This window comes from Dermochelys coriacea, chromosome 2, assembly GCF_009764565.3.
Source record: "Dermochelys coriacea isolate rDerCor1 chromosome 2, rDerCor1.pri.v4, whole genome shotgun sequence".
NCBI lineage: Eukaryota > Metazoa > Chordata > Testudines > Dermochelyidae > Dermochelys > Dermochelys coriacea.
The window spans coordinates 49,506,604-49,532,841 of NC_050069.1; the positions used below are offsets into that span (position 1 = coordinate 49,506,604).

The 26,238-nt window shown below is 42.3% G+C and overlaps 1 protein-coding gene across 6 annotated transcripts in view; it reads right to left on the minus strand.

Annotated features, from left to right (window-relative positions):
- Positions 1–26,238, minus strand: part of WWP1 (WW domain containing E3 ubiquitin protein ligase 1) — a 151,788-nt gene that overhangs the window by 23,215 nt on the left and 102,335 nt on the right. For all 6 annotated transcript variants that reach the window (XM_038388536.2, XM_043507649.1, XM_043507650.1 and 3 more), the window contains 4 exons: positions 14,345–14,504; positions 6,971–7,104; positions 6,739–6,879; positions 4,303–4,423 (listed from right to left, as the gene is read on the minus strand). In XM_038388536.2, coding sequence (XP_038244464.1) covers positions 4,303–4,423; positions 6,739–6,879; positions 6,971–7,104; positions 14,345–14,504 — 556 coding nt within the window. The remainder of the gene's footprint in view (positions 1–4,302; positions 4,424–6,738; positions 6,880–6,970; positions 7,105–14,344; positions 14,505–26,238) is intronic.

A 26,238-nucleotide genomic window follows, 5' to 3' on the forward strand; every position in this document is an offset into this window, starting at 1 on the left:
TGCTTTAATATTCTTGGATGAAGATTATCTGGGACTCCCAATTTAGTCCCATTGAGCTGTTTCAGTTTTGCTTCTACCTCAGATATGGTAATATCTACCTCTATATCCTCCTTCCCATTTGTCATGCTACCAGTATCCCCAAGGTCCTCTTTAGCCTTATTAAAAACTGAGGCAAAGTATTTGTTTAGATATTGGGCCATGCCTAGATTATCTTTAACCTCCACTCCATCCTCAGTGTTAAGCGGCCCGACTTCTTCTTTCTTAGTTTTCTTCTTATTTATATGGCTATAGAACCTTTTACTATTGGTTTTAATTCCCTTTGCAAGGTCCAACTCGACTCCACTTTTAGCCTGTCTCACTTTATCCCTACATGTTCTGACCTCAATTAGGTAGCTTTCCTTGCTGATCCCTACCATCTTCCACTCCCTGTATGCTTTCTGCTTCTTCTTAATCACCTCTCTAAGATGCTTGCTCATCCATCTTGGTCTACAACTCCTTCCTATGAATTTTTTCCCCTTTCTTGGGATACAGGCTTCCGATAGCTTCTGCAGTTTTGATTTAAAGTAATCCCAGGCCTCCTCTACCTTTAGATCCATAAATTCTTCAGTCCAATCCACTTCCCTAACTAATTTCCTTAATTTTTGAAAGTCAGCCCTTTTGAAATCAAAAACTCTAGTTGCAGATTTATTTTTGTTAATCCTTCCATTTAGTCTGAACTGAATTAGCTCATGATCACTTGAGCCAAGATTGTCCCCTACAACCATTTCTTCTATGAGGTCCTCGCTGCTCACCAAAATTAAATCTAAAATGGCATCCCCTCTAGTCGGTTCAGTAACTACTTGATGAAGGAATCCATCAGCTATCGCATCGAGGAAAATCTGAGCCCTATTATTATTACTAGCACTGGTCCTCCAGTCTATATCTGAGAAGTTAAAGTCACCCATGATCACGCAGTTTCCATTAGTATTTACTTTATTAAAGACATTAAAAAGGGCTCTATCCATATCCAAATTAGATCCCGGAGGTCTATAGCACACCCCAAGCACTATCGCAGGAGAGGCTTTACTAGTTTTCTTCCCCAATGTAATTTTTGCCCAGACGGACTCTGTCTTATCCATTGCATCGCTTCTTATTTCTTTACATTCTACCTCATCGATATACAATGCTACTCCACCACCTTTACCTTTGTTTCTGTCTTTCCTAAACAGCACATACCCTTCAATACCTGTAGTCCAGTCATGACTACTATTCCACCATGTTTCTGTTATCCCTAGAATATCTGGTTTCACTTCCTGCACCAGTAGCTCTAGTTCCTCCATTTTGTTACCTAGGCTCCTCGCATTGGTGTATAAACATCTTAATTTTTGCTGTTTGGCCTCGCTCACATTTTGTACCCTATTAGGCACAGTCATTCTATAGCCAGTATAACCTATTAGACTAGTATCCACACCACCCTCGCTCCTTATATACATTCTCCTACCCACGGCTGTATCCTTTCTTACTTCGTCTTCTTCCCTCTCAATGCTAAAATCTGGCATGGAGATTACCTGGACATCTCCCAACCATCTCCCCCTAATTCCTAGTTTAAAGCTCTCTTTATCAGTTGCGCCAGCCTCCATCCTAGAAGTCTATTTCCTTCCCTACTCAAATGAAGTCCATCCCGAGAGAACTGTCCTCTGTCCGTGAATGCCTCCCAGTGGCCACACATCCCAAAGCCCTCCTTATAGCACCACTGCCTAAGCCATCTGTTGACAGTCATAATCTTGTCACACCTTTGTTGCCCTTCTCTAGGAACAGGAAGGATCCCGCTAAAGATCACCTGAGCCTCAATTTCCTTAAGCGTCTTCCCCAGCCTAGCATAGTCTCCCTTAATACTTTCCAGCGAGAATCTAGCCGTATCATTTGTTCCCACATGAAGGATAATTAGGGGATTCTTTCCCACTCCCTTTAGGATCCTTTTCAACCTCAGGTCTACATCCCGTATCTTAGCACCCGGAAGACAGCACACCCTTCTATTCTCAGGATCAGCTCTAGTTACAGGCCTGTCTATTCTTCTCAATAAAGAGTCCCCGATCACATAGGCCTGCCTTTTCCTGGTGACGGTGCTATTCTCCAGTCTCTCCCCTGTTCCCTCTGGCTGCAAGTTCTTTCCATTCCTATTTTCCCTTACAATCTTCTTCAACCCATCCTGTATCCTCCTGGGGCTCATATTTGGTGTAGTCTCCCTTGACTCTTCTGCTTTTCCTATAGGACTAGCCTCTCTTCTCTTCTTCCTTACCCTTCTACCTTCAACAAGTACCTGCTGAGCCCCTTCTTCACTTTCCAACTCTGCAAACCTATTCCTAAGCTCTATTTCTCCTTCACTAGCCTGTCTTCTCCTCTGCCTGGTTCTTTTAGTCACGTTTCCACTGACCACTTTCCTCACCCAGTCTCCCCTCAAAATTCCCCAGCCCTGCTTCCATCCGTGAGTCTGAGCTTTTCCCTTCAGATACCTCATATCTTTGCTCCATCATCTGCTCAAACCCCTTCCTAAACTCAACCAGACTTTCCACCTGCATCTCCAAACCTCGGATCTTTTCGTCCATCAGCTCTATCAGACGGCATTTCATGCAGAAAAAACTCTTACCTGTTCCCCCCTCCAGGATCATGTACATACCACAGCTTCCACATCCAGTCATCCTCAATGTGTCTTCCACTACAGGAGTCACTCCCACAGCTGCCTCTGTATCTGTCATAGCCTTCCCACCTAAGTCCTGTTAATCTGGGAAACACAAGCCACACCAAAAAGACCACCCCCCCAGCAAAAGCAAACCCCAAACAAGCACCACAATACAAACTCCCCTTACAAGCCCCCACTCAAACTCCCCTGTTTAGAGCTCTGTTTGCTAGCTCCTGTGCCGCTGCAGCTGTCTGTGCCGCTGCCTGACTGGCTGGCTACCTTTATAGGAACCCTAGTCAGAAGCCCCACCCCCTAAGCAGGGCTCAGCTGCTCTCCCAGCACAAAGCCCCTACACACACACACAAATACTAAAAATACAAAACCAAGTACAACTACCTTCTCCTCCAACAGAACTCCCACTCAAACTCCCCTGTTTAGAGCTCTGTTTGCTAGCTCCTGTGCCGCTGCAGATCTCTGACTCTAGCCACAGGCGATGAGAAGGAACTAAGGAGGGTTGAGGCGGCGCGCCCTCAGATAGCCAGTAACAGGGCAATGAGCATGAGATGGAAGTGCCACCTCCTAGGGGTACAGCTTGGCAAAATTCTCCAGTTCCTGTGCACTGGGCGTACACACGCATAAATGGAATATACGGCTGCATCTACTCAAAGAACAACATGTCACTTCTTCCTCCATCTAAAACCATTAGCCTATTGACCAATAATGTCATGTCCATCTGTTATTTGTACTGCAATAGCTTTTGGGAACACTACTCAAGAATCAGGGGCCCACTATGCTAGGTGCTGTGAAGAAACAGTCCCTCTCCTGAACAGCTCTCAAGGTAGGTTCTTGTTATCCAATTCCCACAATCTTTTTATACCACAACCCCAATTCCTTTGTGGCTGCAGAGGACTGTTTGACTGGAATCAAGGAAAGTAACCATGACTGGTTTGGGTGGAGGTGCTGTTTGAGAGATGCCTGATGGCAGTAGTTTCTGGTGGTGGGTGGTGCTCTGTGCTAGATGGGAGGTGATGGGTACTAAAGGTGATGGGTTGAAGTGGCACCTGGTAAAGGAGTGAGGGGGCGAGGAGGCAGCAGCTGAGGAATGCTGGCCAAGTGGAATTAAGGGTGGTGTTTTGGCTCCTACTCTCTACCCTGACATCACAGTCCGCTACAAGAAAATGCCACTTAAATATGGTGGAAAAACTAGCTGAATTCTGTGACTGGCAGGGTCCAGGTAGCCAGCTCCTTCTCATCTTCAAATATTGCTTCATTGGAGAAGAGCTTTGTGCGTGCAGACTGGGGAGAAGGTAAAAAAAGAAAGAATAGCTGTACATGGGACTCAGCAGTAGGGAGCAGAGCTTTTCATTACATCCGCTTAATACACTGCCCCTGGATCTAGCATCCACCACGTTTTGGCAGTTTGCTATGATACCTCCCTCATCAGACCACTATCTAATGGCAGTAGCTGGAGGTCCTGAGCCCGTTTGATAGAAATTATATTTCTATTTTAACAGTACATTATAGATATCTGATTTCTAATGACCTTTTCATTAATCAAGCCATATACCAGATAGTCAATTCTTCCTTAGAATATCAAAATGTTAACATAAAAAATAAAGACACAAAACAAAAGAAATCCTCACCTCCAACTCCTTTTCATCAAAATACTGTAGCCACTGAAGGGGAACAACTTCATTAAAACCATCAAGGAAAGCTTTGGTTTGTTCTCTTACTCCCCGAGAAAAACGCCATTCTGCCATTAGGCTAGAAAAAAAGAAATTTTAGAGAAAAGAATTAATGTGTTGGGAAGGTTACCCCTTTTATACATTCTGATTCTACTCTCTTTTACTCTGGTGTAACTCCACAAACTACAATGGCGTTACTACTGATTTAAACCAGTATAGAGCAGAATCAGGTCCACAATGTTGTAAACACTAACTTCAGAGCAGTATCTTGATCTTGAGTTCCTTTCCCTATCCACAGTTATACTCTATATTACTGCTAGTCTGCAATCTGAACTATCAATTTTTCAAGTGCTGTGATGCAACCCTTCAGGATGAAAACTCTTAATTGAAAGGGACACTATCAATCTGTTTAGGAACAACATTTGAGCTACTTCAAAATTACTCTAATCTTGGTGTGCAAATGGTCTCCATTAATTTTGAAAAAATACCCCCCCCCAAAGTGTTATAGGCAGATCTGAAAGTTCCCCAGAAGTTCAGCCTGCCCAACACTTCCCATTATAAGACCCTGTTTTCAGTTGCTTTTAACTTAGTCAAACTGCAGACATCTTCCATTTAGGATGTCTGCCTCAGGCTGTTTTATTTTTGGGCGGGGAGGGGGGGGGGAAGGAGGAGAAGGAGAAGAAGGAGAAGCGATTTCAACTGAAATAGTTTCTCTTTTCTAAATGCAAAGATTGGGAAAAATACATTGTTTATCCAATGTTAATTAAAAAAACATACAACCATTTAACTGAGAAACTTCAAGCTTTGGAGCAGGGATTGTATATCTAGCAGGAGCAGGGGGAGGGGAATCATTCTAGTGTCAGAGGTGGCTTTTGTTATCCCCATGAAAATTTGCTAAATTAAGCCAAGTTAAGAACCTCAAAAAAATCTCAATTCACACATGCTCAGAGACTTGTTAGTTTGACAGACAAAAATCTCTGAAGACTGTCTGCCTGAGTGTGCTCCAGAACGTCTAAGCTCCAATGTGCTGACTGACTACGCATACGTCATCCCCATAAAGCAACTCGCCGTGCTCCAGCCCAGGACTGCAGAACTGAGCACACAGGAACTGTCACACAGGTGACATTGTGCTGTGCTCTTACTGGTCCCTGTGTTGGCATCCACATAATGAGAGGGAGAATGAGGCAACAGCTACATTGGAACGCACAATTTGGGGAGTAGGGGGGATGTATAGATGGACAGACAAGGAGAGAAGGAGCTGCAGGACCTGGGTGGCACAGCATTAGAGGAAGGAGAACACTAGCCTGTTGGGGGGAACAGATAGGGCAAATAGGTGTAGAGGAGGAAAGGGATGTTAGTTAAGATAGGGGAGGTTTAATAGAAGCAGGGGGAAGAGGGCTTGGATAGGATCAGAGGGGGAGAAGGGCAAAAGCTTGGATGGGTAGCTAAAAAGAGAGGGACAGAGACAGGAAAGGGTTACAGGGGCAGAATGACATACAAATAGGGCTCTGTGTTTGTCACAGAGATTGTGGAAGTCACGAATTCTGTGACGTTCTGTGACCTCCGTGACTTCTGCAGAGGCCAGTGTGGTTGACCCCAGGGCCACCAAAGCAGCTGGCTCTGAAGCCAGCTGCTCAGGTGGCCCTGGGGACAGCCACACCAGCCGCTGCTGGAGTGGCTCTGCAGTCAGCCGCTAGGGCGGCCCCAGGGCCAGTCACACCAGCCGCTACTCAGGTCCCGCTGGCCCCCCGGGTTGCCCCACCCCCAGCAGCAGGTCCCCCCAGATTGTCCGCCCCCAAGATTTAGTCAGGGGTATTTATAATATAAGTCATGGACAGTTCACAGGCCATGATTTTTTGTTTTTTGCCTGTGATCTGTCTGTGACTTTTACTAAAAATACCCGGGACTAGCCTTACCTGTAATCACTGAAGCATACTGCTCTATTAAACCTGGATTTGAATCCAGGAGTGCTCAAGTCTTTACATTTCTTTACTGTCAGAGAACAGCTGTGAACCCACTATCAAAATGTGTCTCTCCCCCCTACACACACACTTGAATTTGAAACCCTAAAGTGTTTTTAAACTTGTATACAGTTCATCTTATACACCCAGACACTCTATACACTACTCAAGTCATGAGTCACCAGGAAATTAAAAACAAAACAAAAAATATGCTATTTGGTAAGATATACATAGTTATGTGTAAACTCTCCATTCAGTAAAGCTCTCCAAGACTTTATAAGGAAGAAGGGGGAGAAAGCAAACAGGTTGGCGCTTCTGCTTCTTAAATATATAGGGAAAAATGTTCATAAATTTGCCAAATAAAGACTGACTAAAGCAACAGAAGAAAATTAAAAAATATTTGGCATTCTTTTAAACTCCTATAATTGCCTACCCAATGTATTCTTCTTTGTTGTCCTCAGTTACCAAGATATTTGAGCCTCCTGATTTCAGTTCATGAGAAGTAACTTTTCCCAAAAGTTCCATGTCAACACAAAAATACATTTCTAAATTACACTCTTCAATGTTGTTGTCCCTGTGGAAAGAAACAAGCAAAAGAAAAATCAAACAAATATAAACATTTAAATATTTTTTAAACTATAAACATCTGAAAAAAATCTACAAACCTTATCCAAATTAGGGAATTATAAAATTCAGTATCAATAGATTCCAAATCTTTAATAGTAAGTTTCTTACTTAGCATGCGCTTGTAGAATGGCAGAGAAAAACCCGTGTCAATAAATTTGCCATGAAACAATGCCTGTAGAGGGGAGGAAGAAAAAAGTTTAAATGACAATTCCTTCAACTAATTTTTGCGTGGCTCAAGTAATCTTTCGGAAAAGAAGTTATGTAAATAGCAGATGAAAAAAATTGTCCACCAAGAGTAGCACTTAGATGTCTCAAAAAACAAACAAACAAACAAAAAAAAACCAACAAAAACAAAACAACCCCCACCCCCCATAAAATGGCAAGTATAAAGAAATGAATATAAATTTTTGATAGATACTTGGTTTGGCAATGATTCTTTATAATTATATAAGTTGTAAATTCTTAGGTATATTATTTTTCTATGTAACAGTAAGCTTGACAGAAAACATCTAACATTTCTTCCTAAACTGTATTGGCATGTGTACTTGAAAGCAATTGTCACTTGATTCTCCTAACATACTACTGCGTTATCTAGAAAAAAAAATAATAAAAAAAATTAGTATCCCCAGCATGTAAAAAAGATTTTTAAAACTCAATCACTGAAATACTCCTGGAAGAGATTCCTCATGGGTCAAAAATAGACTTTGGAAATGTGACCCTTTGATTGAAATCTTTGTACTGTTATCCCTATTTTCTGAGTGTGTGCGCATGCATATGCATCTGCACGCACACAGGATCTGCTCTGGTTATTAATTCTATTCGTTCTTTACAGAGTAGTAACACTAACAATGTGCTAAGCATTTGACAAACATAAAAGAACACAATCTTTCTTCTGTGAAACCCTTAGTTTTGCTCAGTTCTGATCCACTGCATTTTACTCACTAAGATGATTCATTTTCCCCCTTTTAGATTAAAGTCTACATTGTATGTCACTTTCTATACATTTAATACTACTTTTTATTTTTAGTGAATTCTTTTCTATCTTATGTATATCGTCTTTTTATAATAAAATCCCAAGTTGCATTGACCATCAATCTCATTTTTGTTCATTTCTCTGATCTTTGTTCTACAATAGGATTGTAAACTGTGTTGCGTATATTTACTTGGCACTGAGAGAACGCTCTTAAAAAACAAAACACAGTTGGGATTTCATTACTGATAAAAATATATATGACCAAAAGTTAAGAAGCTCTCTGGACCTGCCAGATGGCTAAAAGCTACATTTCAACTTATGCAGGCTTTTAAAAAGTACTCATCTTATTATTACATGCCTGAGAAGTAAAGTTTTGATGAACATTTCACTACTCACTTTTGATTACAAATTACTTGCCTTTCAGCTCTTACCTTTCACCTTGTTTCTTTTTATTTTTCGCTCCTTCAGTCTGCCAATGATCCCCGCCTTATTATCCCTAATATCTCTTTTCACAAATGTCTGCATTTCTTTCGGAATGACACTTACGTTTGGAGTGACCTTCAAAAATGGTATGCTCTACCATTGCCTCATTCAAAATCACTTCTAACAAACTACTTTTGCACCACAACCTACCAAGCCAGAAATGTTTAATTTCAGAAAAAAAACCCCTAAGAATTAAGTAGACTGCCATCTTGGATTAGTATCTATATATTACAGGTGGGACTGGTAGCGCTACCTATTAAGGTTGTCTCACGTTTCCCACCATAAGACACTGTTTTCAGTTGCGTTTACTTTGTCAAGCAAGCACTTCACAGGCTACTTACTTGGCTTTGTGTAGGTATGCATTGTTCAGATTTCTCATATAGAAGGGTTGATCTAGGGTGTCCACTTTGTGGTCATCAGTGATTCCAAACCTTTATCTTTGGTTTGAACTTAGTTTGATTCTTGCACACAAGATAATACACTCTGAATCAGAGTTGTTATGAGGAATTACAAGGATTGCTTTCATTATCCTAATCAGAACATTGTATGCTGTAGTTGGTCACATCTGGTGCACTTCAGAACATATAGTGGCATGTAGAGGAGGGAGACAAACTGACAGGGAGCCCAATCCTGAAGACTGAGATGATGTGGGAAATGAAAATGGGACTGGGACCAGGAGACAATGATAAGAAAAAGACAGGACTAGGACAGGGACTTGAAGGAGATGGGACAGAAGGGTTCCCGCATAGGGGGAGCGTACACATAGGTCTGTGACCAGTAGGACATACTCCCCTTCACAGCCTAGAATGGAAGCCAAGTTTTTTTTGAGTCTCATCATTCCTCTGCTGTCAGCAAATACTTGTGAATTCTACTGGCACATATCTCTCTCTCTAATGCTATTCCACGTAGAGGATGATAACCTACTATTGCTATCAGTTATACCATTAGCTCAAGTAGCAGAGGTCTTTATGATGAACCTAAAGATTCCAGATTTGATGATGACTCATGTAGGTGTCAGTATGATGCCAGATGTAATTTGCTTTTTTGAAAACCTATGAAATTACACAACCACCGCTGCCCGCTAAAAAATAATCTTATGTTGAAACAGCATTAAGGTTGCAAAGTCAAGCCCTCAAAATTTAGGAAATGACAGAGTTAAGACTTCCTGTGCAAACTTAATTCAGCCATATGTATTATGACACAGTTTTTAAAAACACACATTACGTTTTTCCACAGCATCCCTGCCTCATTTACGGAATGGGTAGTTATTCAATCATTCTTTTTACCCTTCACATGTGTTGCGTGGCCCTAAACCTTATTTACCTAACACTATTCAAACCATGTATGGAATACAAAATTGTTAATTTCCTCCAATATATTTTTATGGTGCCCTCACCAAAGTATCAGAGTGCTTCAAAGCACTAATGAACTTATCTACACAAAACCTGTGTGAAAGTAGATGATTTTCCCATTTTATGCCTAGAGAATTGAGGGACAGATAGATTAAAACCCGAATTGTCAAACATGTCCACTAATTTTGGGTGCTTAACTTCAGACACCTAGAGCCCGATTTTTTTAAGAGTACGTTTTAAATATTCAAAGCAGAGCTCTACTTGACTTTAGTTGCTGTTGTGAGTGCTCAACATTTCTGCAAATCTGGTCCCAGATGTCTTGCACTGGACACCCAAAACATGACACCACACTATTAGTGACCACCTGTGAAAATTCTAGTGTTAAGCAACCTTCCATCCATTAGAAAGGAACTTTAGGACATAGTCAGGAGTAGAATCTGCTCTCCAGGGTAGCATTTAACTGCCTTCACCAGGAGACCACTGTGACATAGAGGTCCATTGGTACCAACTGGCAAAGGACTGATTGTTATTTACAAGCCTGTCTCAGACATGACAAATTCACTACACCCAATGAACTGCTTTCATGTATTTATTCATAAAGGGTAGCACGTGAAAGCTTGTAACTTACTCAATCATTGGGAGGTGTGTGTAAAGGTCATATTTAAGGAATAACGTAACTACACTGAAAATTATGCCCATATGATCTTGGAGAGAAAGTGAGTCACCAGGGAATAATGTGTCTTGATGATGGCCCATTTACGTAGAAGAGAGTTGTCATATCTCTGTGCCTAATTAATTATGTAACATATTGCTTCAGTTGTCTACCTTTGTACCAACTCAGAAAAGTCAATGGAAAACCATCAAAAACAAAATATAGCAAGGGGATTGCTCTGTCTATGAATAAAGACAAAAGACTGATTTAATATACTACAGGGTGGAGAGAAAGACACTCTGGATCCATTAACTGAGGAGGTACCTTGATGATTGGGATTGCTTCATGAAAGACTGCGTCATAGCTCCTTCGGGCTATCAAGCACTGCAAAAAACTGAACTTTGAAGTGAGAATCTACTTTGAGAGATAAAAGGTAACTATTAATAAGCATAGGCCCTAGTTTGCATTTTATTATTTTGTTTTATAGGTAATCATCTGTTTACATCACTCGCACTTGTTTCTATTTGAATCTATTCTTTCCTAAATCAATTTTCTTTTTTTTGCTATTACTGAACTCAAGTGCTGTGTGTAATACAAGAGCAGAGGGGTAAGGCAAATCTGGTAAACTGGGGTACACGTCTTCCTTTGGGAACAAAGGATCTGGGATTTCTTTGAAAAAAGAAAAGGAGTACTTGTGGCACCTTAGAGACTAACAAATGTATTTGAGCATAAGCTTATGCTCACATAAGCTTATGCTCAAATACATTTGTTAGTCTCTAAGGTGCCACAAGTACTCCTTTTCTTTTTGCGAATACAGACTAACACGGCTGCTACTCTGAAACCTGTCATTATGCCAGGCACTGGATTTCTTTGAGTATCCAGTAATCAGCGGTTGGATACCACAGGGTGACACTGTGAAGGGACTTTGGGCTTAAGCAAAGGCAGGGCTGGTATAGCCCAGAGAAGAGTAATGAGTGGCTGACAGGCTGCTTGCTTTAGGGAGCTAACACCCAGCTGGTACAAGCAGGACTCCCTCACGCTGGAGGTAGGTGGCAACAAGGTAATTCACAGTGCTGAAAGAAGCAGCATCACAATCATCTTTTCTTTTCCTGAAATCCCCTATCTTCAAACTTCTGCAGCAAATGAATCAGGGTCCTCATTCACTATACAACCCTGATTCAGCCCCACAGCACTGTCCCACCCTCTGTCCTGAATGAGGCAAGGATCATGTAGAAAAAAAAGTAGCATGTGATCATGTAATTGTAATACATACATACAAGGGTACTGAATTAGACATTTTAAAATCAGCAGGTCTAGATAATTTGCATCAAAGAGTTTTAAATGAGCTGGCTGAAGAGCTTGCTGGACCACAAATGCTAGCTTTCAATAAATCTCAGAACACTGGATACGTTCCTGAAGACTGGAAGAAACCTAAAGTTGCGCAACTATTTAAAGAGTAAATGGGATTACCTGGATAATTATATGCCTCTCAGTCTGACAATGAACCTGAGCAAGATCATGAAGCAGCTGATACCTGACTTGATTAATAAAGAATTCAAAGAGGGCAAATATAATTAATGCCATCAACCTAGGTCTATGGAAAACAGATTGTGTCAAACTAACTTGATTTTTTAAAAATAAGATTACAAGTTTAGCTGATAAAGGTAATAGAGTTGATGCAATATATTTATATTCCTGTAAAGCATTTGACTTGGTACCACACAACCATTTGATTAAAAAACTAGAACGATAGAAAATTAATATGGCACACATTTAATGGATTAAAAGCTGGCTAAGAGATCTCAAAGTTTAATTGTAAATAAGCAATCACTGAACCGGTGTGTTTCTAGTGGGATCCAACTGTTCTTGATCTTATGCTATTTAACATAGTTATCAATGACCTGGAAGAAAACAAAATTACTACTGATAAAATTCGCAGATGACATAAAAATTGGGAGAGTGGGAAAGAATGAGGACAGGCCACTAATACAGAGTACTCTGGATCGCTTGGTAAGCTGGGGGCAAGCAAGTAATATATATTTTAATATTGCTAAATGTAAATGTATACATCTAGGAACAAAGAATATAGGCCATATTTACAGGATGAGGGACTCTATTCTGGGAAGCACTGACTGAAAAAGATTTGTGGGCTGTGGTGGATAATCAGCTGAACACTGTGGCTAAAAGGGTTAATGTGATCCTTGGATGAATGAACAGGAGAATCACAAATAGGAGTAGAGAGATTATTTTAGCTCTATATTGGCACTGCTGGAATACTGTGTCCAGTTCTGATGTCCACAATTCAAGAAGGATGTTGATAAACTGAAGAGAGTTCAGAGAAGAGCCATGAGAGTGATTAAATGATTAGAAAGCCTCCACTATAGTGATAAACACAAGGAGCTCAATTATTTAGCTTAACAACAAGAAGATTAAGTATTGACTTGATTAAAGCCTTTAAATACCTGCATGGTGAATAAATATTTAAACTATGGGCTCTTCAGTCTAGCAGACAAAGGTATAACACAATTCAATGGCTGGAAATTGAAGCTAGATAAATTCACACTGGAAATATGGCACACTTTTTTAATAGTGAGGGTAATTAACCACTGGAACAATTTATCACAGGTCGTGATGGATTCTCCAACCGTAGCAATTTTTAAATCAAGATAGGATTTTTTTTAAAAGATATGCTTTAAACATTATTTTGGGGAAGTACTATGGCTGTGCTACACAGAAGGTCAGTTCACATGATCACAATCATCCCATCTCGCCTTGGAATCTATGAAACCATGAAAACTAAGGTTGCACAGCCAATCTTAATTTTGACATTTTCTAATTTTTTTGAATGCTTGACTCTGCAACCATAACATTTTACTAGTGTTTTTGGATGGAATTTAAAAATAAACCAAACACCCTAAACTAAAAGGAACACAACAAAAATTCTTTCATGTGGAATCATATTAAGCTAAATGCCAGTTCATCAGTTGGGTTCAGACCTGTAGATCAACAGCAGACCTCTACTGCTTGAGCTAAAGGAATAAACAGCTGCTTACTACTACATGGACCAATACACACAGTTTGCCTGAGGGTTTCCCAGGTATTTGCTAATAGCAAGGAAATGTATGACTCAGGACTCTTGGTTCAGTTCAACGATCTGTAGGGCATTGCATCTAGTAGTATAGAGCCTTCCTCCCATGTGCTCCACCCTGTCCTTCCCAGCAGAAAGCATGATGGTGATGTGGAAAGGAGGGCATGTCAATAGAGGAAGGGAAGGAGCATGGCAGAATGGAACTCCATTACAGCCAAATTTTCAGACATTAGGTGCATAAGGGATCTTATGCCAGTGGCATATGTTAAAATGACCCTTTTAATTTAAGGAGGGTGTGGGTGACTGAGAATCAAGGGATGGTGTGATCAGCTCCCTGTCATCCTCCATTACACCTAAGCTCCGTCCAGGTTCAGTGAGAATCAAGCTCGAGATGATTTACAGTGTACAGTAAACAATATTTCAGTAGTTTTTGACTAGTCTTTTGTAAAAATTAAATTAATGTATACTTTTGCTGTAGCCTACATAGGTTGAAGAGTCTTCCTATGAAGATTGTGGATGAATTTTCAAGAAGATACTAATTTAGACAGCCAAATGAGGTATATGAAAAAAAATCAAATCAACATTCTGTATCAAGTACCTGTATCAAACTTAGACTAACATTTTGACACTTCTCTTCTGCTCACAAACATTATGATCATCCTCAGGAATCTTATGAATGTAAGAGACTTTTATTGTTAATGAATTATCCTGGATAAACAGACGTACATACTTAAGTCTCCTATTTAGCAAGAGCTGAAATAATCTTGGGGAAAAAATGTAAGTAGATAAATATATTTTATTGTTTCTGTAACATATTTAAAATTAACCATAACAAAAAATTAACACTTTTAGAATTCAACTTACCATAGCAATAAAGCGCCCAATGAAACAGAAATATGAAAGATGATCTGGATTAATTGTTGATGCTGGATTTATCTGCAGACAGTAGTTGCTCTTGCCAGCATACTCAAATAGACAGTACATAGGATTTAGAACTTCATGGGAAAGCAAGAAAAACCATTCTCTAAACAAAACAAAACAGAGAGATAATCCGTAACAAATACAGATTTCTATCACAGCTTCCTACAAATGGATGAGCAAAATAGTTTAAACATGGGTAAACCAACAAAAATATTGTTCACACAACTGTATTAGAAAGAACATGATAGATGGCATTGTATATGTACTACAAACAAAAAAATGCAATACAAAAATTAAGACTAGAAAGTCAAGTTCTCAAAAGGTAGGAAATGTCAGAATTAAAGTTCCTGTGCAGCCTTAACTCAGCTCACTTCTGAGTCTACATTATGATATAATCTTTAATTATATGACTACATATATTATATTTTGTCCACACAGGACCGTTGCCTCAATCAGCGCACAGGATAGACGGTGTTCATCAAATGAGCAAGTATTCAATACTTCATTTTTCCTCATCATTCAACGTTTGGCACCATGCTTTATTTACTGCACACCATTCACACACTATGCTGAAGAGGAATAAGACACACACTTTGCCTGCGAGTTTCACAGCTATTGAGACTCAAGAAACCTCAGTTGTATTCCATGCTTTAGAAGGGTGTGTAGGGTTACAGACCTTTTTGCCCGTCCCTTCTGTTCCTTTCTGCCCTGCTCCCATCAACTCCCAGCCTGTCGCTCTAATTCCTCTGCTCCTAACCTCTATGTATTTAAGTAGTGCTGCTGCTTCCTCCTCCTCCATATTGCCTGAATACATACAGCAAGTGGAGCATTGAGAACACAAGCAAAACACATTCTGTTCTCATTTAATGGTCCTGGCATCATAGTAGTACCCATCTGTGGGGACAAGGAATTGCAGGGAAAGGAGAGGTTACTCACCTTGTGCAGTAACTGGAGTTATTTAAAATATGTGTCTGTGGTTGTTCCACTTTAGGGACACAAGTGCCCCTGGGCCTCTGATTAGAGATTTTTAGTAGCAGTGCTGGTTCTGGCCACACATGTGCCCAGCACATCCTTGTGCCCTGTATCAAGTCTATATAGGGCCACATGGATGAACTGCCCTCAGTTCCTTCTCTACTGCAAAACCCACAGAGGCAGCAGGGGAGAAGGGTGGGTTGCAGAGCACCCACTGAGATACACATCTCAAAGAACTCCAGTTACTGCACAAGTTGAATCACCGCTCCATGTTTGAGTAGCGTCCCTGTGGGTACTCCACTTCAGGTGACTTCTTAGCAGTAACCCTTTAAGGAGGTGGGAGTTTTGGAACAGAGTCTATCACTGAAGAAAGAACTGCATTGCCTATTGCATCTGATCTTGCAGCATGAATTAGGGCATAGTGGTCAGAAAAATGTGTGCACAAAGGACCATGTTGCTGCCCTGCAGATTTCAGTAACTGGAACGTCTTTGAATATAGATACAGACATAGCAGTAGAGTATCCAGTCACTCTTAGGAGATATGTAACATCAGTTAAACCATAGTAGGCAATAATAATCAGAGAGCCACTTAAAAGTCTGAGGGAGATAGGTTTAAAGGAGTGCTTATCTGCAGTAGAAACAACGTCTAGGGGTTTTCCTAAATGGTCTTGTCCTGTCCAAATAAAAGGTTAAGGCCCTCTTAACGTCTAGTATATGAAAAGCAGACTTTCGTGAAAACTGATGTGGCTTCGGAAAAATAAACAAAAGGTGAATAGTTTGGCTGACGTAAATTTCAGAGGACACTCTAGCTAAGAACTTAGGATGAAGTCATAAAGACACTTTCTCCTTGGAGAACAAAGTAAAGGGAGGATCTGCCATTAGAGCCCTTTAAGCAGAAGTGATGGCCACCAAGAAGGCCATCTTCATAGACAGAAGAGGCAGTGAACACATCACTAATGGCTTAGACAGTTGTTCTATGAGATAATTAAGACCCAGGTTAAGATCCCAAAGCCGCATAGGGGGTATATAATCTGTGGTAAAATCGTTCTAGGAATCTTGTTGTGGTCAGATAAGAACAAAAGAACGGCCATACTGGGTCAGACCCAAGGTCCATCTAGTCCAGCATCCTGTCTTCCAACAGCGGCCAATGCCAGGTGCTCCAGAGAGAATGAACAAAACAGATAATCATCAAGTGATCCATCCTGTCGCCCATTCCCAGCTTCTGGCAAACAGAGGTTAGGGACACCATCCCTGCCCATCCTGGCTAATAGCCATTAATGAACCTATCCTCAATGAATTTATCTAGTTCTTTTTTGAACCACAGAATATCAGGGTTGGAAGGGACCTCAGGAGGTCATCTAGTCCAACCCCCTGCTCAAAGCAGGAGCAATCCACAACTAAATCATCCCGGCCAGGGTTTTGTCAAGCCTGACCTTAAAAACTTCTAAGGAAGGAGATTCCACCACCTCCCTAGGTAACGCATTCCAGTGTTTCACCACCCTCCTAGTGAAAAAGTTTTTCCTAATATCCAACCTAAACCTCCCCCACTGCAATTTGAGACCATTACTCCTCGTTCTGTCATCTGCTACCACTGAGAACAGTCTTGATCCATCCTCTTTGGAACCCCCTTTCAGGTAGTTGAAAGCAGCTATCAAATCCCCCCTCATTCTTCTCTTCCGCAGACTAAACAATCCCAGTTCCCTCAGCCTCTCCTCATAAATCATGTGTTCTAATCATTTTTGTTGCCCTCCGTTGGACGCTTTCCAATTTTTCCACATCCTTCTTGTATTGTGGGGCCCAAAACTCGACACAGTACTCCAGATGAGACCTCACCAATGTCAAATAGAGGGGAACGATCACGTCCCTCGATCTGCTGGCAATGCTCCTACTTATACATCCCAAAATACCATTGGCCTTCTTGGCAACAAGGGCACACTGTTGACTTATATCCAGCTTCTCGTCCACTATAACCCCTAGGTCCTTTTCCGCAGAACTGCTGCAAAGCCATTCGGTCCCTAGTCTGTAGCGGTGCATGGGATTCTTCCATCCTAAGTGCAGGACTCTGTACTTGTCCTTGTTGAACCTCATCAGATTTCTTTTGGCCCAATCCTCCAATTTGTCTAGGGCCCTCTGTATCCTATCCCTACCCTCCAGCGTATCTACCTCTCCTCCCAGTTTAGTGTCATCTGCAAACTTGCTGAGGGTGCAATCCACACCATCCTCCAGATCATTAATGAAGATATTGAACAAAACCGGCCCGAGGACCGACCCTTGGGGCACTCCACTTGATACCAGCTGCCAACTAGACATGGAGCCATTGATCACTATTCATTGAGCCCAACAATCTAGCCAGCTTTCTATCCACCTTATAGTCCATTCATCCAGCCCATACTTCTTTAACTTGCTGGCAAGAATACTGTGGGACACTGTGTCAAAAGCTTTGCTAAAGTCAAGAAACAACACATCCACTGTTTTCCCGTCATCTACAGAGCCAGTTAGTTATCTCGTCATAGAAGGCAATTACATTAGTTAGGCATGACTTGCCCTTGGTGAATCCATGCTGACTGTTCCTGATCACTTTCCTCTCCTCTCCTCTAAGTGCTTCAGAAGTGATTCCTTGAGGACCCGCTCCATGATTTTTCCAAGGACTAAGGTGAGGATGACTGGCCTGTAGTTCCCAGGATCCTCCTCCTTCCCTTTTTTAAAGATGGGCACTACATTAGCCTTTTTCTAGTCATCTGGGACTTCCCCCGATCACCATGAGTTTTCAAAGATAATGGCCAGCGGCTCTGCAATCACATCTGCCAACTCCTTTAGCACTCTCGGATGCAGCGCATCCGGCCCCATAGACTTGTGCTCGTCCAGCTTTTCTAAATAGTCCCGAACCATTTCTTTCTCCACAGAGGGCTGGTCACCTCCTCCCCATGCTGTGCTGCCCAGCGCAGCAGTCTGGGAGCTGACCTTGTTTGTGAAGACAGAGGAAAAAAAAGCATTGAGTACATTAGCTTTTTCCACATCCTCTGTCACTAGGTTGCCTCCCTCATTCAGTAAGGAGCCCACACTTTCCTTGACTTTCTTCTTGTTGCTAACATACCTGAAAAAACCCTTCTTGTTATCAACATCTCTTGCTAGCTGCAACTCCAGGTTGTAGTTTTGGATGAGTAAATAACACTTCCTTATTTACTTTCTTCACACTGGTCATGATTTTATAGTTCTCTATTGTATCGCCCCTTAGTCGTCTATTTTCCATGATGAAAAGTCCCAATCTTATTAATCTCTCCTCATATGGAAGCAGTTCCATACCCTTAATAATTTTTGTTGCTCTTTTCTGAACCTTTTCCAATTCCAATACATCTTTTTTGAGATAGGGTAACCACAGCTGCACACAATATTCAAGATGTGGGCGTACCATGGATTTATATAGAGGCAATATGATATTTTCTGTTATCTAGCTATATTATCTATCCCTTTCTAATGAGCAAACACCAAGAAATATTCTACTGGCACACAGAAAGTTGTTATTGTCACTAAAGAAACCCTAATAGAAATCATAGAAAAGCCTGAATTTTTCAATTCCAACAGATAATCCAAGTCTGAGGAAAGAGATGACTGGATTGGAGAAAGGGCGCCAGTTACACCAAAGATTACATCGTCCTCAGAACATAAGAACGGCCATACTGGGTCAGACCAAAGGTCCATCCAGCCCAGTATCCTGTCCACCTACAGAGCCAATATCAGGTGCCCCAGAGGGAGTAAACCTTACAGGTAATGATCAAGTGATCTCTCTCCTGCCATCCTTCTCTACCCTCTGACAAACAGAGGCTAGGGACACCATTCCTTATTTCATTTCTGAAGGTATGTTTACTAGATTCCTTTCTGTTATTTAACAGTATCTTTTGTACTTCTCATGAATATGTGGTCTCTATTCCAGAGAACCATTGAGAACTAAACTTGTAGTTATAGGACATTCAGATTGGGGGAATTTCAGCATTTGATCCACATCCTGAGAGAACAATCGAGATCTGATCGGAGCCGTCATGGAGAACAAGAGGTGAGTTTAATGTCAAGTTGGTGCAATCAATCTCACTTTGGCTTGGTCCTTTCTAATCTCGATAAGGACTTTAAAGAGCAATGGAGCTGGAGAATATGCATAGAAGAGACCCCTTGTCCATGTAATGAGGAAAGCACCTCCTAGAGATTAGGGATCAAGCGCACCTCAGGAACAAAACTTCCTGCAGTTTGTGTTGGTTGCTGTGGCAAAAAGGTCGATCTCTGGAAATCCCCAAGCTCTGAATATTTTGTTGAGGATTCAGGAATCCAACTCCCATTTATAGTTTAGGGAGAAATGTCTGCTCAGGTCATCTGCCATGGTGTTTTGTCCATCTAGGAGGTAAGAAGCTAAGATGACTATCTGATTAGCTATGCCCCAGTTCCAAGGCTTTATCACTTCAGTGCAATGAGGGGAAAAGCGTTCCACCATCAAGACTGATATAATACATGTACGCTATGTTATCTGTCATGATCTTGATGGACTTGTTTTTGAGTAGGAGAAGAAAGTGGAGGCAAGCATTTCTGACTGCACTTAATTCCAACAGTTTGATGTACAAGTGCTGTTCCTCTTGTGACCATTTGCCTTGGACTGTGAGAGGACCCAAACATGCTTCCCATCCCAAGAGGGAAGCATCCTGTGTTAATATGACTGTATGGAGATTCTGTTAAAATGACTGTAGGATTCCTGCACAAACTTTAGATGAATTAATTCACCAGGTGAGTGACTGTAGGGCCAGACTGGGTAAAATACCTGCTTGCTGAGACTATTTACTGCGTAGATAAACAATCCTGAGCCATCTCTGGAGACACTGAAGATACAACCTGGTGTTTTGTGTCACAAAAATGCAGCTCAGTCCTCAAGTTCTAGAAGCTGCAGACATGTCCTTGCTGGAACTTGAGGACTGAGCTGCACTTTTTGTATAAGGTTCTTCAGACGAATGAACCTGTCAAGAAGGAAATAAGTTCTGCCCATTATCAAATCCAGAAGCATTCCTATGAAGAGAATTTGTTGTATTGGGATCAAGATTGATTTCTCAAGAATTATCTGCAGGGCTAGACTTTGAAATAGTGAAGCTGGTGTTTGAACTGCCAACCATACTCCCAAAATGACTACCCTTGAGGAGCCAGACGTCCAGGTATAGAAAGAGAGTTATTCCCAGACAACAGAGGCAGATAGCTATGACCACCATGATTTCTGAGAATACCCTTGGGGCGGATGACAAGCTGAAAGGTAGGACCCAGTACTGGTAACATTTGTGATTAAAACTGAAACAAAGAAATCTTTTGTGAGAAGGCTGAAGTCAGCATCTTTGAGGTTGAGGATTGTAAACCAGTCTCCTAATTCCAGGGAGGAAATTGTAGCTCTAGAGACACCATCTTGAATTTCAGATATCTGACATGCTTGTTCAATTGTCTGAGAGCTAGCATCAGCATCCAACCCGTTTTCCCTGGATATCATAAAATACCTTGTATAGATATTTTCCCTCTGTAATGTAGTGGGACTGGCTATATGACTCTTAGATTTGGGAATGATGAGATCTCCTGTGTCAGCAATTGCTCATGAGAGGGGTCCAGTGAGAAAAAGTTTGGTACAAGTGGAACAGTGCGTAGTATACATACCGTCATCTGCAACAGGTACAAGTACCAAGTTTGTCTGAGCCATGTGGGGGCTATCAAGATGACTTTGGCCTTGTTGGTTCTTATTTTGTATATAACCCTCGAAGGTAAGGGGAACAGGGGAAACGCGTATAGCAGAGATGCATCCCATTTGAGGAAGAAGGCATCACCCAGTGATCGGAAACCCAACCCTGCTCTTGAGCAGAATTATGGGCATTTGTAATTCTGGGATCTTGTGAAGAGGTCTATGGATGGGTGACCCCAGTGTTTGAATATGTTCTGTAGGTCTTTGTTGTTTTAGGTCCCACTTGTGGTCCTGAGAGAATTCTCTGCTCAGCATATCCGCTGTAATATTCAGACATCTTGGAGATATGAGGCTGACATGTTGACATTGTGCCAAATATACTAGTTCCATAGTTTCATGGCTTTGGCACATGGTGAATGTGATCTTGCTCCTCCCTGCCAGTTTATATAAAACATGCAGGTAATATTGCCCATCATTACCCTTATGGTCTCATTCCTGATCAAGGGCAGAATGTACAAGCACACATCGTGAACCACACTCAGTTCCAGAAGGTTTATATGTAAACATGTCTCGGAAGAAGACCGTCTGCCCTGAACTGTATGGTGCTGTAGGTAAGCAACCCCCACCTCCCAACTTATCAAGGATGAGTCTGTTGTGACAATGATTGAAGGCTGAGTGTGTGAAAGGGACTCCCACACACACACGTTGTGGGGTTGGGTCCCCCAGTGTAGAGTGTCTGACTTTGAGCGGCATGGTGAGGCGCTTGTTTAGGCTGTGTCTGTGTGGAATGTAGCTGGCTCTTAGCCAACCCTGGACACAGCACATATGAAGTCATGCATGTGGTACCACGAATGTGGTTGCTGCCAAATGGCCGAATAGTTGGAGGCAGGTCCATGCTGATATCCGTGCGCTGTTCAGTACTGTGGAGATCAGACTGACTATAGTGACAACTCTGTTCAGCAGTAGTAATGTTTTGACCTCTAGAACATCGAGATGGGCCCCACTGAAGTCTAGTTTCTGCACTGGTATCAGTACTGATTTTTGTATGTTTAGTTGTAATCCCAGTTGTAAAAAAAGGGTGATTTTCCTGTGAGTAATGTCTAAGGCATCTGCCCAGATGGATGCTTTTAGTAGGAAATCGTTCAAGTAGGTAATCATCAATCCCTGCTTGTGGACATGTGCCGCCAGTACATCAAGAATTTTAGAAAACACCTGTGGTGCTGTCAAAGTACAAAAGTAGAGCTTTGTATTGATATGTTCTGTCCCCACAGTAAATCTGAGGAACTCCTGTGAGTGGGATATATGGTGAAAATAGGCATCTTAGAGATTGAGAGCCAAGAATCAGTCCCCCTGTTCCTGTGCTGGTATTATTGTTGCTAATGTGACCATCCTGCACTGTTGGACCCTTACAAATTTGTTGAGTTTTCTGAGGTTTAGAATAGGTCTTCATCCTCCATTTCTGGGTTAAGAAGTAGTAGGAATAAAAGCCTTTCCCTTTGTGTTAGGATGGTACCAGTTCCTTAGCGCCCAGACATAGAAGGTGGGTTACTTCTTGCTGTAGAAGTTGTTCATAAGAGAGGTCCCAGAAGTGGGAGGGAGAGGGAGGGTGGTGAGGTGGGAATGGAGGTTAATGGTATCAAATCGCCTGGGTGGATTATTTCTAGAACCCATTTGACTGTGGTGATGGATTTCCATGCTGAATAGAAAGGGATCAAATGGTGTCCAAAAAGGAGATGGTCAATGATGGTGTCAGCACTGAGGAATGGGGGAGGTCTCTTGGGTTCTTGACTGAACCTTCAAAGTTCTTGTTTTGCTGATTGCTGTTGAGATGCCGATGATTGAGCCGGAGGAGGCGAATACCTTGGAAGTCTCCATCTGCTTGTGTGTGTGTCATACTGCCTCTGTTGTTGGACATATGGGGCAGACCTTTTACACTGAGTGGGATAGTATTTACCCTTTTTTTTCTTGATGCAGGAGTGTATAGCACAAGGGAGCGAAGGGTAACCAAGAGTCCTTCAGTGTGTTGAAGGGACTCATCAGTCTTTGCTGCAAATAGCTTCTGGCCATCAAAGGGGAGGTCCTCCCATAGTGGATTGCACCTCCCTAGGGAAGCCAGACAGGTGAAGCCACGAAGTACTGCGTGTAACTATGGCTGTGGAGCGTGCTGCTGTGTCTGCTGCATCTAAAGACACCTGTAAGGTGATTCTAGCTTGGAGATGGCTCTAAATTGGTTCCTTACGTCCTCTGGTTTGTGGTCAATAAAGTCTGTCAATTTGAAATAATTAGTGTGGTGGTATTTCGCCAACAGTGCGGCGTAAGTGGCAATACAAAATTGTAGAATGGCTGATGAATAGGCCTTCCCAAAAATATCTAACCATTTCCACTCTGTCATATGGGGTGTATTTGGGTTGGTGTTCTCTGAATCATTGATTGACGGCATCTCTTCTTCACTGTCTTGGCAGTGGGAGGCAGAGACGAAGAAGTCTCCTATGAAATCTTGACAGGATCTAGGATAGCCTCATTAATAGGGAGAGCTACCCTAGAGGGTCCTGCAGAGCTAAAATGCCTACAAGCCTACATGTCCTTTCCTGTACCTCTTCTGACTGGATATCTAGAGCTACAGCCACCCTCCTCAACAAGTCTTCATGAGCTCTAAAATCATTATGAAGGGGAGAAGTAGATTCAATCACTACTGCCTCATCAGGCGACAATGAAGAAAAGGCCAAAGATTGTTGAGAAGTTTCGTCCTCCAATGCCTCTACAAGGGAATCCTAAGCATGCAGCTCCGCCTGCACAGTACCGAGCCAGGTACCAGAGGAAGGAAGATGGTGACTTTCCTGCAGATGCTCCAGGTGTCTGGCTGATGCAGAAGTGCAAGAAAGGAGCAGAGAGGTTTGGGAAGTCCTAAAGAGTAGAGGATGGTCACTGGTATGGAGGTTGGACCCAGCACTGCATAGGCCCCTTGCTCTGAGGACTCAGACTGTCGATGGTACCACTGCTGGCAGGTACCCCACTGGGGCTAGTGGGCAGGGGTCAGCAACGTGTCCATACATGGACACAAAAGTGTCCGTGGTAAAAATTTTGAGGTCCATGGTAATTTTTCAAAAAACTGAATGACAACTCCCCCCACCCATGTCCATCACTAATTATGGAAATTTTGTCAAATATTTGTTGCACAGCATGGTGGTGCCGACCTTTGCTGGTGGCATGCTCAGGTTAAGACACAACGGATCCGACTTCCGAGTCCAGTGAGGAGTCTGTTTCCTCCGACCGCGGAGGGAGCTGAATGTGTCGGTACCAGGGACAGAGGTTCCAACCGTGGTGAAGAGGGCATTGGTGAAAACATTGCTGGCTTACCTCTGGGTGCAATCCTACAAAAAGGTGCTGCAAGAGTGGAAGCGGCTGGTACAAGTAGTGCTCTGGGGCTGGTCCAACCTTCATACCAGTGACCATCCTCTACTCATTAGGGATTCCCAAACCTCTCTGCTCCTTTCTTGCACTTCTACATCAGCCAGACACCTGGAGCATCTGCAGGAAAGTCACCATCTTCCTTCCTCTGGTTCCAGGCCCATAGGAGCACATGGTTCCAATACTGTTACTATACAAGGCTCTTGAATCACAGGAGCAGTTGGTACCAACAAGTTAAGCAACTCTCTGGCTGCCTTGAAAGCCACAGGTGTTAATGTCACCGGAAAGGGCTCCTTGAGTCTGCAGTAGTGAAAGGTATGCCAATTCTTCAGGGTTTGGTCCTAACAGACTCTTCCTGGGTTCCAGAGTCAGCAGTCCCTCCTGGCTCACAGACTGCTCGAAGGGGTGTGACTTTTTTGAGTGCCCCTCCGAGTCCTTTTGAACACTCAGTGTCTTCTTTTTAGAGGGTCTTGGTACCAAGTTTTAAGCAGACTTATGCAGTCTCTTAAGCACCAGCGACAAAGTTAGGCCAAGTTGAGGATGCTGTCAGAACAGGAAGAGAACTCCTAACAGACTCGGAATTGCTTGGTAGCCATTTGAAGCAGGAGGGTTCCGATGGCAGAAGAACCACAGACACCATGAGGAAGTGCTTGACAGGCAACCCTGTCATTTTTCAAGCAGGGTTGAACCCTCTACAAATGGGACATCTGTCACTAACATGCACCTCTCCCAGACACTTAAGGAGCTGTGGTGTGGGTCATTCACTGGCATAGATCTGTTACATGAATGACAGGCCTTGAATCCAGGAGAACAGGGTATCAGTCTGGTAACGAGCCCAGTGCCCAACCGAGACACCAGTAACCCTACACTAAAAAGGTATTATATTTAATCCTATAACTAACTTTTCAGATATACTATAAGAGACTAAAAACTAATGCTACAGGTACTATTTACACTAAGGAATGGAAGATATGAACAAACAAAGAACGCAGCTCCAACAACTACTGTCACTGGTACTAGGAAACAACTGAGTGGGGTCAGGGGAAGTGTGGCCCCCTTTATGGCTGCATGAAATGACATGAAGCAAAAGAGAATGCTCACACTGCCCTGACAAGTACTGCTAAGGAAAAAATCTCCAACAACTGTGCACAAGATGCACACGCCCACCTACAGTAGAAAGGACGTGTAATCACTCAAAGAAGAACTCTGTTTTGCTCTTCTTATCCTCTTCCTTATCCCTGGAATGGGAAGCTCTCGTTATTGGCAGTGCGGTTGTTGGTATGTCAGTCAAGGAGAGAATTTTGGGAATAGGAGTTTTGGTACCATCTTCCCTTTGGAAGCTATCAGTTATCATGATCTCACTGACAACAGGGCATTGACAGATATGAAGGGTCCCCATACGGGGGATAGGGAAGCGTGTCTATACTCAGGTCTGAAGCCAGTTTTAAAGCTTACTCCATCATTAATAGCCTATACTCAATATTCTTGTTTTTATGTTTAAAAAAAAAAAAAGTGGATTTTACACTTGCTGGGAACATGAGTGTTTTCCAGTCAAGTTATTTATTGGAGGGAAGGATAGCTCAGTGGTTTGACCATTGGCCTGCTAACCCCAGGGTTGTGAGTTCAATCTTTGAGGGGGCCACTTAGGAATCTGGGGCAAAAATTGGGATTGGTCCTGCTTTGAGCAGGGGGTTGGACTAGATGACCTCCTGAGGTCCCTTCCAACCCTGATATTCTGAGGGCAGCAACTATGCTGTAAGAAGCT